At 36.4% G+C, this 16,492-nt stretch overlaps 3 protein-coding genes and 1 long non-coding RNA gene across 4 annotated transcripts; 3 read left to right on the top strand and 1 right to left on the bottom strand.

Annotated features, from left to right (window-relative positions):
* Positions 1 to 218: 218 nt before the first annotated feature.
* On the top strand, positions 219 to 1,454 carry LOC117103887. The gene is made up of 3 exons (XR_004444674.1): positions 219 to 317; positions 759 to 839; positions 1,375 to 1,454. It is a non-coding gene; the product is annotated as an uncharacterized LOC117103887 (long non-coding RNA).
* Positions 1,455 to 1,844: 390 nt separating this feature from the next.
* On the bottom strand, positions 1,845 to 11,117 carry LOC117103875 (protein ANTAGONIST OF LIKE HETEROCHROMATIN PROTEIN 1-like). The gene is made up of 4 exons (XM_033244491.1): positions 11,059 to 11,117; positions 3,894 to 4,892; positions 3,332 to 3,437; positions 1,845 to 3,238 (listed from the first exon to the last, which is right to left on the bottom strand). The coding sequence occupies exons 2-4, from the start codon at positions 4,610 to 4,612 to the stop codon at positions 2,822 to 2,824; spliced, it is 1,242 nt and encodes a 413-aa protein (XP_033100382.1). The 5' UTR covers positions 4,613 to 4,892; positions 11,059 to 11,117; the 3' UTR covers positions 1,845 to 2,821.
* Positions 10,477 to 15,009, top strand: LOC117103876. Its single transcript, XM_033244492.1, has 5 exons — positions 10,477 to 10,769; positions 12,705 to 12,893; positions 14,158 to 14,289; positions 14,434 to 14,491; positions 14,693 to 15,009. The coding sequence occupies exons 2-5, from the start codon at positions 12,781 to 12,783 to the stop codon at positions 14,972 to 14,974; spliced, it is 585 nt and encodes a 194-aa protein (XP_033100383.1). The 5' UTR covers positions 10,477 to 10,769; positions 12,705 to 12,780; the 3' UTR covers positions 14,975 to 15,009.
* A 155-nt stretch (positions 15,010 to 15,164) lies between these two features.
* LOC117103895 (piggyBac transposable element-derived protein 4-like) lies at positions 15,165 to 15,725 on the top strand. The gene has a single exon (XM_033244521.1). The coding sequence runs from the start codon at positions 15,165 to 15,167 to the stop codon at positions 15,723 to 15,725; it is 561 nt and encodes a 186-aa protein (XP_033100412.1).
* The last annotated feature ends 767 nt before the right edge of the window (positions 15,726 to 16,492 follow it).

Consider the following 16,492-nt stretch of genomic DNA (forward strand, 5'->3'; position numbering starts at 1 on the left):
GTGTGAAAGCCACCACTGATTAGTCTGGCCTTTCCCCATGTTCTCCGAGTTCCCCGAATTCTAGGCCCCCACCCACCCTATAGGCTAGGCCTAGGTTATTTTGCGCGGGGATTCGTAAACACATTTGCGCTGAAGATCGTCAGAAATTGCCATCGTTTTATTTTCTATACCAGAATATGGCTTATGTATTTTTCTTAAAAATAAAATGTATTTAAACGTGCCTATAATAATTTAAATCATTGCTTTCATTGCAGATACTTCAACAACAGACAGTTCTTCTGCAGATACAGATGAGAATTTGGAAGGGGATGAAAATGGTATGTAGGAATGTATGTATTGTAGGCCTATCTTATTTAAATTAACTGCTGTTGCCAGTTATATTTTATACTCAAGGAACACACAATACCGGTGGCGGTGGGGTCCTGGCGGCCCCCCCCCCAAGTTGTAAAAAATTGGATAAAAAAGGAAAATTGTGCCATTTCCGGCCATCTAGAGGCTCCGTAATCGTACATTTTCTTACCTCAGTCCCATCCATGGTGGGGCTGAGGTGGCATAGACCCTCCTTCTCTCAAAATATCGCCCCACCATATATTTCAAATTTCTGGATCCTCCACTGAATACAGTATCAATATTCCGACCTCCATGGGATGTACAGCACTCAAGAATTGTAAGATGTATTAAACAACTACTGTGGGAGATTGAAATTAAACAATAAATGTTATTGTGTACTATTATTAATAAATATTATTTCTCCGTAGATGAGACACCAAATGGAGATCTGCCTGAACCTAGAGGTAATGATGCTGTACCGGTAAATGAACCAGAGCCGGTGACACAAGGTTTGTAGAAAGCATTCAAAGCGTTTTATATATTAGCATATTATTTGCATGAAGTATCGTTGTATTTTTTAAAACTATTTTTAAAAAGGTTTCTTTGCATGATTTAATTTATTCACTGGGAAAATTAAAATATATTTAAAAAGCTAGAACATGCCTCTGTGCTGACTTTATTATACAAAATACTGTACCAGCATCAACAATGGGGAAAATGAAAGCCTGTGATAGGAAAGAGCCAAACTTTAAAATGCTACCCAGTAACAAAAACAAATTTTATGTTTATCTTCCTTGTCATATGTGGTTTAAGTTGTTGCTCTGGCCATGGAGAAATTATTCCTCCATGCTCTGGCCTGCTGCCTGTTGATTGCTTTCTTAAATAATTTATGTGATCCACTGTACAGTATTTGATTAATTCCTTATATTTTAGATTTCTAACACAAATTCTTATATCAAACAGTATGGCATTGCTGTTGGTATTAGTGTAGCTATCTGTTAATGTTAGTGTTAATTTAATTTATACATATTTTTTTGTCTTTAGAGGTTGAAAATGAACAGCCAAAGAAGAAAAAAAAGAAAACAAAAACAAGATTTGAATTGTCACTGGAGTCATTCAATGCGAATTGTGAAGAACAAGATAAGCAGTTTGAAGAAAGAATGCTGGAAAGGCAAAACATTCAGCAGCAGAGGCAGGATACAATCCTGGGCCAGTTTATGGCCCAGCAGAACGAGTTGATGGGGATGATGAGGACGATGATGCAGCATCAGCCTACAAATCAATATCAGCAGCCCATGCAGCAGCCAGCACATCAACAAATGCATCAACAGCATTATATTCCAACAAGATACAACACAGCATCTGGTTCGAGAGCTGCAGGGCTGAAGCGCACGTATGCCCAATTGATGCCAGCCCAATCCCAACCATCAAGCCAGTCAGGTGAAGAGCACTGGCCCCAAGTGTCTTCAATGCACGCAAAACAACCCACACGCAATTCGCATACAGAAAGTACCAGTGCTTCAGTCCCTGTGATTTGGTCACCGATAGCACAGAGCACGCCAAAGCGGCCTGAACGTTTTTCTTTGTAAAAATCTGAATGTCATGTTAAATTTAATGTTCTAACTTTTTATCAGCATGCTTTTAAATTGTGTTTTTATCTCATTATAGCTTAGACTTTTTCTTATTATTCGAAGAATAACTTATGCAAACCTGCAGTCGGCAGTGGCTGGTTTTATATATTAGCATATTATTTGCATGAAGTAGGTTAGAAAATTTATGAATATGGTACCGCTAGATGACAAAAAATGGCACTCTCCCACTTAAAATTTTAATCCGCCACTGGTGGGATCTTGTATAGGGCGGGTCACCTCTACTACAATTTTACCCAACCCTTTATTAATCTTGAATTTTCTCCTCTTAGTAGAATGAACAAAGAATTTTTCCCCTGCTTTTCGAAGACCTCTAGACAAGGCATGAACAATTCTTGCCTTATCAGTAAGGTTTGAAATAATGTAAATATTCTAATCAGTAATATCACATGTGATAGAATACATCCAGGTATTTCTTTTTTCTCTGTATATTTCTTCATTGTGCATTATGTGAATTATGAAAATAGCGGTAAATAAAGGTGCATGTTGATATTAAGCTAGAATATTGTCTCCATATATACCACACTAACTATAAATTTTTCAATGAGTGTTAATGTATATAATTTCTACATTAATCTCTACGGTTTTATTAAAAGAAATGTTTATGTGCATGTAATCATTGTTGTGAATACTGTATTTATGAATACAAATCATACATTTAGTACATGTTTACTTAAAAATAAAAAAAAATTTTCTTTCTATTTTGTAAACACCCAACCAGGGTCATCAAGTTTTTCCTGTCATTTAAGGGGGTATGTGACGTCTTGTACATTATTAAAATAATGGATGGCTCCGGGGACATGTACAGTGTGCAACATTCAAATTCATTCAGCATCAAAATACTATCTAAAGTACCCCAATAGAGCATTTCTAATGTCATCGGCAGAAGGTACAACGTCATGCACAGGGTCAGCCTGTGGTTGTTCATAAATGACATGCATTTGATCCCATCCAGCTTCGTAAACTTCATTGTGTTCAATGCAAAAATTGTGGAGAATGCAGCAGGAAGTCACCATTTGTGGGATCGCTTTCAAAGCAGAGTCATTTCTGCGCATCAAGATTCTCCATCTCCCTTTTAACTGGCCAAATGCCCTTTCTACAACCATTCTTGCACGGCTTAATCGGTAGTTGAATGTTCTTTCTTGTTGACCAAAATTTGCCCCTTCAGAGAATCCCTTCATTAGCCAAGGCAACAGTGGGTATGCTGGGTCTCCGAGAATTACAATTGGCATTGGTGTTCCATTTATTTCCTTGTACCACTGAAAATATAAGTGAAATGTAATGTTTTAATTGCTCTGTTAAGTTTAATTGTTTCCTCAACCCTACCCACAATTGCAAGTTTGTGTACCTACCGCTGGAAATAAATCTCCATTTTGACCCTTCTCATACAGAGTTGAGTTTCGCAGCACCCGTGCATCATGAACACGTCCGGGAAATCCCACATTTATGTCTGTGAATCTGATTTGAAAAATAATAGGGAAAAATGATATTTTTTTAAAGAAATGTATTTTTCAATAATGCTTATGTTGACATTATTTTTTTTACAACAAACACAAAAATTAATCATGTCATTTTCCATCATCCTATGTAGGCTAGAAAAATTTATGAGGGTGGGAGCCCTTTTATTTTGGTAAGCCAAATATTAACCTTATTATTATTTGCTGGCATGCTGATATTCTAAGTAAAAAATACTGTTGAATAAACTGACATTTCACCCAATATACACTAAATTAAAAAGTTAAAAATAAAAATCAAATTTTTAATGTAACACAAACACAGGTGATGCAGGTGGGGATGAAAAACTAATTATTTTTTCATACCTAAGGTCAAAGACAAATGGAACTTTTTTTTTATATTGCCAGCTATGCCCCTTAATCAATAATACCCCCCTCCCCGTATTATAATTAATTTTACCTTAATTTGTTGTCTACAACGGCCTGTAGAATCATTGAATACCAGCCTTTCCTGTTGTGGTAATCTGCAGGGTTTTTAGCAGGACCAATGATTGGGATATGTGTGCCGTCGACTGCACCAGCACACTGTGGGAAGCCATGTTTTTCTTCAAATGCTTGTATTGTCCGTCGAAGACGATTGCCTGTTGGCCACACGATGTATTGCTGCATCATTACATCTATCATGGCAACACAAACCTCCTGCACTAATTCACATACTGTCGATCTTCCGACTCCAAACAAATTTGCGATTGTTCTTAAGTCAGACGGTGTAGACAATCTATACAACGCTAGTGCAACCACTTTCTCTACAGAAAATCCATTCAAAGCATCTCGCTGAAGGCGGGGTCTTAGGATATCACATAGGATATTAAAAACCGGCTGAGACATTCGGAAATTTTCTTTCCAGAAACGATCATCCTGCCTTGGTGCTGCATCCCACCAAGCTGAAACTCGTGGCCCCAAAAATTGTCGTTCGACGGGGTTTACTCGCTGATTGTAAGCGAGGGCAGCTTGCAGAACAGCCTGTCGGCGGGCCCTTCTTCGCCTTCTCATGTGTCGCATAGCCGCGAGATTTGCCTCATTCTGAGCATTTATTCCATCAATATAAACCCGCATCATCGTGGTCATGATGTTGGACAGCAGTAAAATTACCTGCTGATACGGAACAAACACCATCATAAACAAAATCTCGTCGAACAACGTGAATGAATACAGAATAACAATCGAATATTTAGCGAAGTAGAAGTGCGTGAAGCGTGGTTAGAAACGTAAATATTGCGTGGCATGATGGGATATACTATTGCCTCGCTGACCTCAAACAAGTATTTCCGGGGTAAATTTTTACACGGTTAGACATGACAAGTTTGTGCTCGAATGCGGGGACCTCCCGTGGTGTAAAGCCGTGCGTTTACCTGTCAAATACACGGAATTTAATAGGCGTGTATGGCTCGAACGCACCCTTAGAGCCATTGGAATGTAAACAAGAAACCCATTACAATCACTCACTTCATCTCACTTCTGTGGCAATAAATAATTTAAGAACCCTTCGCTTTTCAACAAACCAGCAGGATGCATCCTGATGATGACATAATTAATGTCGAAATATTGAATCCCAACACGATGGCGTGTATTTCAATACTTGAAGTATGTATTATACTTTCTTAGCAGGATGTATAACCCTGGTTTTTTTCCAAAGCCAGGTGCCATGGACCAGTTCTGTTAATGGCCAAATATGCAGCATGTAGCTAAAGTACTACCTAACTATAGGCCTAGACCCTTAGCTAGTAGTAAGTATGGGTAGGCCCACCTGGCATAGGCCTAGCCTAGCACTGCAACAGTTTGCCTACGGAACCACAATGCTTATTAAAATACATTAGGTGAACACTCCATCTAAACTGTCAACATCCTTTTGGTTTTTTAACACCATCTACTATCAAGGTTAAAATAAACATTAAACAGCAGGGTGCTGCCAATGTGTGAAAATCGGTGATGCATGTATCAAAGGCCTTGCATAGTTTTAGTCTGAAAGTTGTTTCAATTCAAACACTCACATGAAAGGGTTCGGCCTATAATATTTTTCATAATTTCTCATTTATATTTGACATCATTACTCACTTCACATCAAAACACATTGCTTGCTGAGGAAAATTTAAAATAATGAATACTATTGAGGCCTAGACCTACGTCAATTTTTTCAGCATACCATCACAGGCTAGCTAGGCCTAGGCAGGCCTAATTCCTCAACTAAGCCACCACATCGTTTTCTATGACAAATTATAAGTATCTTTATTATCTGTAACAACTACAAAGGGATACAGTTTCTTAGCATTTCAAAACATCATAATTTTCAACTTGCAAATACTCAAACTTAAACCAACCATCCCCAGCCGAAATTTTACATCGAAATGAGCACAAATTCACTGGCTTTCCTATCAGTAAACAACTCTTTGGACTAGTGTTATTGCAGCCACTCTATGGTCAGTTTTTTTTTAAGAGCTTCACAAATTCACATTATGCAAATGGCACTGGCTGTATACAGAGGCTATTCACATTTCTACCTGCACAACAAAATCGGGAGCGTATGAGTTGAATATTTTCACTTTTACTGGTCCGTTTTTCAAGATTCGAACTGCTAAAAACATTGTACCTTATTTACAGTACCATCCAGATATTATCTACCCTTGCCAGCGTCTGTATTCAGCGAGTGGTCCATTACGTAATTGTTTAGCATCTACTTCCTGTTAAAAGTCGGAACTCGCGGTATAAGTGCGTTTCACGTTGGACTGAAAAGTCCAGAAAAGTTTATGGTAAATTATTACGTAATTCGCAGCACGCCCGATCTCTCTATTGTCAGGCGAACAATGAGCGAGTTGGTTTTGAGATGTAAAGTTATTTCGCTAATAGTCGGTAGTGCAGGTTATAAAATTTAAAGAATACTGTGATATACATATTTTTTTTCAGAAATGTAACTTACTTCGGAGGTATAAATAGGCAATTCCTATCGAAGTATGTTTCAATTTATTTACAGCGTTATTCTTTATTATCTCTGTAGGATCGGAAAACAAAATATACGGTATATAGGCTATTATTGTATCAAAATATCTAAGCAAATAAAGGTCAGAATAACCGATGTATTTTCTTTATTGAAGGTTGGTTACGGCTACAATTGAACTGGGAACGTCTGCTATCAGCAAGGTCGCTTCAGTAATCAACAGAAAAATGAAATGAAGTTTTTAGACTTGTTAAACATACAGTACTGTATTTATTTTGTAGTTTTGAAATAAAAGCTATGACCAGAATACTTTTAAACCGTCATAGGCCTTCATAAAAACAAGAAATACGTGAATGGCGTGTACTTACTGTAGTACATTTACTCAGTTGTGCTTAAAAATTCGTATCGAAATACGGTCTTAACTTTATTTATATAGTTATAGTCTCGCTATGTATTATGATTCATTCATTGTGTTGTGTAAATATATTTACTATCATTTAATTGCATATTTACACAGGCAACAATGCAATGGTTAGCTTGGCCTGAGTAAGTTATAACAGGCAACAGTGCTGAGTTGGTATAAAGAGTAGGCCTACGTTTTAACGATAAAGTACGATAGCTAGGCAAGTAGGCTAAAAAATAGATGAATTGCCTAGACTGTTGTTCCAAACATTACAGGCCTAGGTATAGGCCATGCATAAAAACAAAGAAATATATTAAGGAAAAGGAATAGTTAATTCATAAGCTATCTCTCTGTAACAGGGGAAAGCCTAATATCAAGTTACTAGTACTTCAGGTTGCCAGTAACGGTGAATTCAGTGAGAAACGTTCCTGTAAGTAGGTTCCCACGATACTACAGTATCCAGGAGAAGCAAACACGAGGTTAATCACTTCTGATTCTCTTTGAACGCCGCCAACTCAGGGAATGTAGACACGCGCTGCTGCTATGCAGTACAGCATGGATATCTCCATGAGTACAGTAACGCGGCAAGATAAAGACAGAATAGCTGCCTGCTTGTTTAGGGAAGATTTGTTTAGGGAAGATTTGTTTTCTACTGAATTTTTTGGAGATAAGTAAATTTCCGGGTGATTTTTGCTTGCTTGCGGGAGACCATAACGATTTCCGGGAGAATTCTTATATTGAATCAACTTTACGAAATTCATTCCCCCATAATTTTTGGTAGAGTCCTCGGTTAATTGAATGTGCTTCACAGTAAAACATGTGCTTTTGATCGGCTACCTTCCAGACAGACGGTCGAATGTAAGCGACAGGCCTACACTCCGTGATACATAATAACTTTAGAATATAAAATCTGGCTAAATAAAAACAATAATAAACATAATATAATATGGTGATGCTAACAAATAACAAAATGTTCAATCACTATTAATTAACCATTTAATACTAAACATAAAGTTTATATTCATAACAGTGTATATTTTTTTAAATCGTAATTTAAGTCCTAGCCTTCATCATGTCACTTTATTCCACAATTTGATTGTCTCACAATAAGATAGCCGGTAGTGTCATCATCTCAAAGATTATAAATAAATATATACAGTAGAACCTCGTTTTTACGTACCCCAGTTATACGAACCCTCGGTTTTATGTACGCCTCGTATCGACGATGACGGCATCAAAAACCCCAAAAATTTTCAAAACAAACGGCCTTTTCAGAGCAACCATAAGTAAAAATACTATAACCATAGACTATAACAGTAAACAAACCATAATGCAACATATTTTCATTAAACAGCAACATTGATTGAGTTTAATACCGGGTTGTTATAATCTAAAACCACACGTGAACTGAGTGAGATGAACTACCGATGGTGCTCAAAATAATTGCTTTCCTCCTTAGCTTCATGTGGCAAACCATGGAAAAACTTGTCTGGTCGAATTTTCTACACGAAGCTGAGTAGGCATAGTTTCGTACACGAACGCTAATTGGTTGGCTCGCCCAGTGCAGTGCACATGATTGCTGCTTCACGTACACAAACACGAATTGTTTGGCTCACCCAGTGCAGCTCACATGGGTTTAGTTTGTCTCTCAACAGGCCCAGACAACACCACAGCTCTGTTTAGAATAGGCATGAAGGGGAATTCCCAAGTTATACCTTTGTCGTATAGGTAATCTTACAATATTTTATATTATATACACTAGACACATGGTTTTATTTGAACACTTTATTATGACATCGTAAAGTGATGAATAAAAACACTAAACACATGTTTTTATTCGTAGGCCCAGAGGCTAATAAGTCTAGCCTAGGCTAGGTAACATCGTTCGTTCATACATACGTATATTGAGCGTTACGTACGTATTAGGTCAAAGGTTACCAAAAATTTAACCCAAACTCTATTTTACGAATCCCCCGATTTACGTACGCCCTCCGGTCCCGTACCGTACGTAAAATCGAGGTTCTACTGTATTATAAAATTGGAAACTGATGATGTGTGTTTCATACTACCTGTCAATAAATATTAAAGACTTACGATTTTTAGCATCTTCAGACGAATCAATAATCAAACTTCCTACAAACTTGGCTTCACTTCCAACACGACGATTACAGCGGGCACACTGTATACGTGTTTCTTAAGAAGGAATCTTTCTTTTCTCACGCTCTTAAACTCTTACTACGATATGACCAATAATACACAACAGTCGATTTTGTTAAGAATTCCAGTGAATAAAAAAAAAAACTGTTCGTCATTAATTATGTTGTTAAACAGACGACATCGTGAATCGTTGCCTTTATCAACTATTATTATTGTATCATAACAAAATAACACAAAGGACACAAGTTACAGCATTATATTTGGTTTCAAACTCATAATATTCACAACCATTAATTGATCGACTAATAAAAGAGATACCTTTATCAGTAACTATTATTATGACCAATAATACACAACAGTCGATTTTGTTAAGAATTCCAGTGAATAAAAAAAAAAATGTTGGTCATTAATTATGTTGTTAAACAGACGTGAATCGTTGCCTTTATCAGTAACTATTATTATTGTATCATAACAAAATAACACACAGGACACAAGTTACAGCATTATATTTGGTTTCAAACTACTACTGTTATTTTTTATGTAATATTCACAACCATTAATCTATAGACTAATAAAATAGATACAAGATTTTACCACTTGATCTTCTTGAATTTCTACAATGACGTAGGCCTACAATTTATATTTCTGTACATATATATTTAATCTTCATATAAACTGGAAAATAATGTTAGTACAGTTAACAAAGTAATTCAGATGCCTGTGGATATACCAGTGTATATCCATGAAAATATCAAGTTTAATATTCCCAGTTGCATTGTTTGGCTTTTGTCTGGCTGATAAACAACACAGACCAATTAAAAAAACCATTAAACAGTTCGTTGAAGCCATGAATTACTCAATGCCGTAACGGTTGATTGCGTATGGGTGGTCCTATTACTAACTAATTAACTGCGTGTCCCACGAATTTCATCTGCGGAAAAAATGCGTGCGGCGGGCTAATGATTTCTGGATGGTACTGTATATTTACATTACATAACATAAAAATCAGTAACAATTACTGATTTTTAATTTGTAAGACATGACTGCTTAGTAATCTGTTTAGGGATGCTCCCCAGCAGGCTCCTTAATCCTGATAATCAAGGTTAGCTCATATCTAATGTAAACATTAGCCTGGTTCACGTCCAACTTTTATCTAGATATACATCCACTTAACTAGTTAAAAGTTCGACGTGAACCACTCAATTATAGCTAGTGTTACATCTTTGCCTATTTTTTATTAACTTCTTTATATGATTATATATGATACTTTGTAGTTAGCATTTTTATGACCTTAAGTTTTACTCAACATTTTCTAGGAAAGTACTGTTTCCTTATTTTAATTTGTTTTACTTTGTAAAGTTCATAAATATTATTATCCTACAGTATGCTATTGTCCTATGACCCACAAGTTCCTTTACCCGTGGTCAGTATTTAATTAACACAAGGTAAATGAACTGAGCTTGGAACCTCTAAGACTTGAATGTGGTTTCGCATCCTGGACATTTACTTTCAGTTGGTCCAAACCACTTATTTATTACCTTAATTAGGTATGTTTATCGGACACTTTACTATAGCTTTTAATTGGTGGATTAGTTTGCTAAACTTGTTGGAATTGGTGCCCTGATTGGATGAGACCCTTAATATGCAAAGTGTCACACCCATCTTAAATGATCTTACTACCCTAAGTAATTCAGTTGTAATTTGGGATCCAGTGCAGACAACTCAAGACATCTTTATTACATGGAACCCTGTTATTTTGTCCAGCTTCAGTTCCTCTTTGATCTGTAAGTAAAGTACTTAAGTTGCTGCTTAAGGTTCTAGCCACCACCATCCTCTAAGCTCATTTATATGTTTAATTTCTATCTTTGTTTAACTACCGTATTATAATGGCATTGTAAATAAATTATATACATTTTGTAAATACACAAAAGTTGTGATCTCTTCTCTGTTAGTTATTCTGAGCCGTAACGTAACACTAGATAAAGGAATTAAGTCACTTAAGTTAAGTGACTTAACTTTACTAGAATAACGGTCGGCTCGGATTACAAGGACACGATTACGTAACGTAGGCACCTAAGCCAGCGTTTTTGTATTGTACCACCATTATCATCTTCTGGCTGGCAACAACGTACTTCAACAATGCTAACAACAGCATCGAAGTAGTCTCATTAGTCTGGTTTTCAGAAATTATTTGTAATATTTTGGGTAAACACCCAGCAAACGTCCGTTTTACGAATAGTCGATATTACCAATGACCTTTGCATCATCGACCAAGTAATAACGTTAAAAAGTCTGATTGCGTTTGTTTTTGAAAGTGATAATGTATATTTTTCTTTAAACTTTTGGTATACATATGAGCCTTTGCATTTTTAAGCCTCTTGTAAATATATAAAACGGATATTTTATGACATGATTTATGAAAATCAAAGAGAAAAGAAGAAATAAAAGTGGGTTTAATCCCCACTAAAGAGAAAAAAATGTATATTTTTCTTAATAATAAAATCGGATTTGTTGTATTTATTTATTGACAATTCAATCTTTTCTATTTCTGCTATAATAGTCGCTATTAATTAAATTTCAACGAACTACCACCAACGCCAGTCGTTAAAATGAGCGCACACGATGACGAAATAAAAAAGTGTGTGGAAGTCAGCCACTTATTTAGCACTGCGAAGCTAGATTTTTGGGAAGTGCATGTAAACAACACAATTGAGCGATCTAAAAACTACAAAACAGGACAGAAAGGTCCATAAAGTATACATACGTTTTAATGAAAATTAAAACAATATTTTGTTAAATGGAAGAATGCTAGCTAGCGATTAAAATAATTCGTTTTTTTATCGAAGGTAAATGTAGCTAGGGCCTAGAAAATCTTTTAGATTGCGATAGAACACGCTGCTTCACTGTCGTTGGTTCATTCTGGTCGGCTAGGTTAGGTAGTGGAAACTCACACATTCTCTACCGTAGTTTACATTTTTTTTTGAACGAATACCACTTGGTACTAGAGGTTCGTAAAATACAGTAGATGTTTTATTAAACAAGCCTTTCCACCGTGTGACGTCGACGGCCTGAAACTGGTTGGCTGTTTATCTGGCTCTAACTTGGCATCGAACGCAATTAGGAGATTATCATATCATGTTTCAAGACGGGTATATCTAGATAAAGTTGGACGTGAACCAGGCTATTGAAAAGGATGTGCTTAAACCAGAGTTATCCTATTTAACTCGGGTTTGCTTTAGATGAGATGTTTCCGTCATGAAATATTGTACAAACAAATCTTTTATGTAAAATTTAGTGTCTGTTGTAGCCTTTGTAAAAAAATTGGCTTGGCACCAATGCAGTTTTTGAAATCTCTAGGCCTAAGAAGCCTACACATTAGGGCCTAGGCTAGGCCTAAGTCAGCAAAAAAAAAAAAAAAAAAATCTGCCCTGCCAAATCCGCCCCCGTGCCCTGCCCCTGAAAATTTCTGAGGGTGACGCTAAACAAGTATATTTTTTTTTGGCCTAATAAAAATTTTTTTAGGCATAATGTTTTTTAATTTGTTTTATTGTTTTTACTACCGTATTTTGTTTTATTATTCATAACTTACCAGTTAGTCTATTATTATTATAATAATAATAATAATAATAATACCAGTTAGTCTATTATTATTACTACCATACAAATATTGTATTATTTCAACACATTATATTTATTGAGTGCGATTCTTATATTCTCAGCAGGTGAACGAAGCAGATATCGACAGCGATTCATCTAGTGATATGTTGTTATCCCAGATTTCTTCTAACCCTCGATATGGAGGTGGACGTGGTGCAGGAGGGGGACGCGGTGCAGGAGGGGGACGCGGTGCAGGAGGCGGACGCGGTGCAGGAGGCGGACGCGGTGCAAGAGGCGGACTCTGTGCTAGAGTAAGTACATTATATAAGTTCAAATTTAATAAAAAAAAAAAAACGTTGGCCATAATATTTGATTTGTTTTATTGTTTTTACTAATATTGCTTTTATTTTTCATAATTTACTAATTACTCTATTATTATTATTGGAATGTGATACCAGTACATTATTTAATTACTCACAAACAAGTTCAAATAATAAAAAAAATGTTAGGTATAATGTTTTTTAATTTGTTTTATTGTTTTTACTATGGTATTTTGTTTTATTATTCATAACTTACCAGTTAGTTTATTATTACAGTAGAACCTCATTTTTACGTACCCCAGTTATACGAACCCTCCGTTTTACGTACGCCTCGTATCGACGATGACGTCATCAAAAACCCCCAAAAAATTTAAAACAAACGGCCCTTTTCAGAGCAACCATAAGTAAATGACTATTACAATAAACTATAACAATAAACAAACCATAATAATGCAACGTATTTTCATTAAACAACAATATTGATTGAGTCTAACACCGAGTTGTTATAATCTAAAGCCACGTGAACTGAGTGAGATGAACAACTACCGATAGTGCTCAAAACAATAGCTTTCCTCCTTAGCTTCGTGTGGCAAACCATGGAAACACTTGTCTGGTCGAATTTTCTACACGTAGCTGAATAGGCATAGTTTCGTACACGAACGCTAATTGGTTGGCTCGCCCAGTGCAGTGAACATGGTTGCTGTTTCACGTACACGAACGCTAATTGGTTGGCTCGCCTAGTGCAGCGCACATGGGTTTAGTTTGTCTCAACAGGCCCAGACAACACCACAGCTCTGTTGTTTAAAAGAGGCATGAAGGGGAATTCCCAAGTTATATCTTTGTCGTATAGGTAATCTTACAATATTTTCATGTTCTTTAGTTAAATAAAAGATATAAAGTGATGAATTATTACACTAGACACACGGTTTCATTTGAACACTTTATTATGACATCGTAAAGTGATGAATAAAAACACTAAACACATGGTTTTATTCGTAGGCCTACAAGCTTGCTTTAGCCTAGCTAGGTAACATCGTTCGTTCATACACACATGTATTGAGTCTTACGTACGTATTAGGTCAAAGGTTACCACAAATTTAACCCAACCTCTATTTTACGAATCCCCCGGTTTACGTACGCCCTCCGGTCCCGTGCCGTACATAAATTCGAGGTTCTACTGTATTACTACCATACAAATATACAAATTATTTCAACACGTTATGTTTATTGAGTGTGATACTTATATTCTCAACAGTTCAACGAAGCAGATATCGACAGCGATGCATCTAGTGATATGTTGCTATCCCAGATTCCTTCTAACCCTCGATATGGAGGTGGACGCGATGCAGGAGGCAGACGTGGTGCAAGAGGCGGACTCTGTGCTAGAGTATGTACATTATAAGTTCAAATAATAAAAAATGTTGGGCATAATATTTGATTTGTTTTATTGTTTTTGCTAATATTGTTTTTATATTCATAATTTACTAATTACTCTGTTAATATTACTACCCTACTAATATTTTATTATTAGAGGTGGTAGACGTGGTTTTACGAGAGGGGATCAAGATGTACATACCTTGGAATATGAGGTACATTATACTCACAAACAAGTTCCAATAATTAAAAAAATTTAGACATAATATTTTTTTTATTTTTTTTATTGTTCTTACTACAGTATTAATGTTTTACCATTCATAATTTACTAATTAGACTTATGATTACTACCATACTAATATTGTATTATTTCCACACATTATATTTATTGAGTGTGATACTTAAATTATCAACAGGTAAACAAAGTGGACAGTGATTCATCTGGCCATAGTTCTGTATCCCCAACTGCTAACCCTCGTCATCGGCATGGTGCCGTAGGTGGACGCAGTGCAAGAGGTGGACGCGATGGAAGGGCTGAGGGAAGTGCAAGAGCTGGAGGTGGTGCAAGAGCTGAACGCGGTGCAATTGGTGAACGTGGTGCCAGAATGAATCAACATCTGGATGCAGATTGGGAACCCGATAACTGGGAACTGTTAGATATCCTATTCACTAACGTTCCTGGGCCAACAAATGCGTAGTGATGAGCCCATCGAATTCTTTGAACTTTTTTTGACCGAAGAATTTGTATTGAAAGTAGTAGATGAGACCAATCTTTATGCGGAACAAAGTATCCAGGAGCAACAATGTTGTGATGCGCAAAAGGAGCATTCACGTTCAAAGGCATGGAAACCGGTAAGTGTCCAAGATATAAGGAAGTTTCTTGCACTAATGTTCCTGACGGGCATCATTGGAAAACCGGAGCTGGAGCAGTATTTGTCTACCGACGAACTAGTCACAACGCCAATGTTTGGTAAGGTAATGTCAAGAAATTGCTTCGAGATTATTTTGACATATTTTCATTTTAAAGATAATAGCCAACGTCCACCCAACTGCAATGACAGGCTGTTCAAAGTTAGGCCGATATTAGATCACTTGCTATCCAGATTTCGGGAACTCTACATTCCTGGTCAGAATATTTCTATTGACGAGGGGATGTTATCATGGTGTGGGCGGTTAGGGTTCCGAGTTTATAACAAAGATAAGCCTAAAAAGTATGGAATCAAGTCCTATGTTTTGACTGATTCTGCCACAAGTTACTGCTGGCAGCTGAAGACGTATTGTGGTGTTGGTGCTACTTTTGAGGAAACGATTCTAGGTTTACTGGGTAACCACACAAACAAAGGTCATGTCTTGTTTATGGATAATCTGTATAATTCAGTCAGGTTATCTAAAAGACTCCTAGAGTTAGGCACATATGTGTGTGGTACAATTAGGAAAACAGAGACCTGAGGCACCTGCCATGCGTAATGCCACTAAGAACAATATGCAGGTTGGGGAAGTAATAGCTCTTCACCAAGAAAACATGCTTTGTGTTGCCTGGCGGGATAATCGCATTGTCCGGGCAGTTTCTACCATTGGAGAAAATTCAATGGTAGAAGTTCACGCGAGACAATAAGGGGTACCAGGTGGTAGAATTGCTAAAATGATGCCTGCCTGCATTACTTTGTACAATGCAAATATGAATGGTGTTGATAAACTTGACCAGTGTATAGGGTACTATCCCTTCACTAGAAAATCAATGAAGTGGACAAAGAAGTTTTTTTTTTACACGTTACAGATATCAATGTAAATGTATATGTTAATAACCTTCCAAGTGTTGTAAAATATGGGACAATTAGTATGTATGCTGATGATACTGCCCTTTATTATGCTTCTGATGACATTATAGATGTAACCCATAAGATTAATATTGACCTAGAAAATATAAGGAAATGGTTAATCAGTAACAAATTAAGTCTGAATGTAAAGAAGACAGAATTGATGATTATTGGCACACACCAAAAATTATCAAAGTTGTCTAATGTTAACTTAGATATCAATATAAATGGTTCTCAATTGCAATAACCATTATTATGTATTATATATATTTGTTTTTTCTTTGTACTAACACTTAATTATTTTAATCTAACACAATTATTTTGTTTAATGTCCATACGGCCTTGTGGAAGAACACCCACTTGGGTGAACGAGTTTTTTGACCGTTATAAAATAAAGTT

The sequence above is a fragment of the Anneissia japonica genome, unplaced genomic scaffold (assembly GCF_011630105.1).
Source record: "Anneissia japonica isolate Jap-2015-1 unplaced genomic scaffold, ASM1163010v1 scaffold1810_len1271414_cov176, whole genome shotgun sequence".
NCBI lineage: Eukaryota > Metazoa > Echinodermata > Crinoidea > Comatulida > Comatulidae > Anneissia > Anneissia japonica.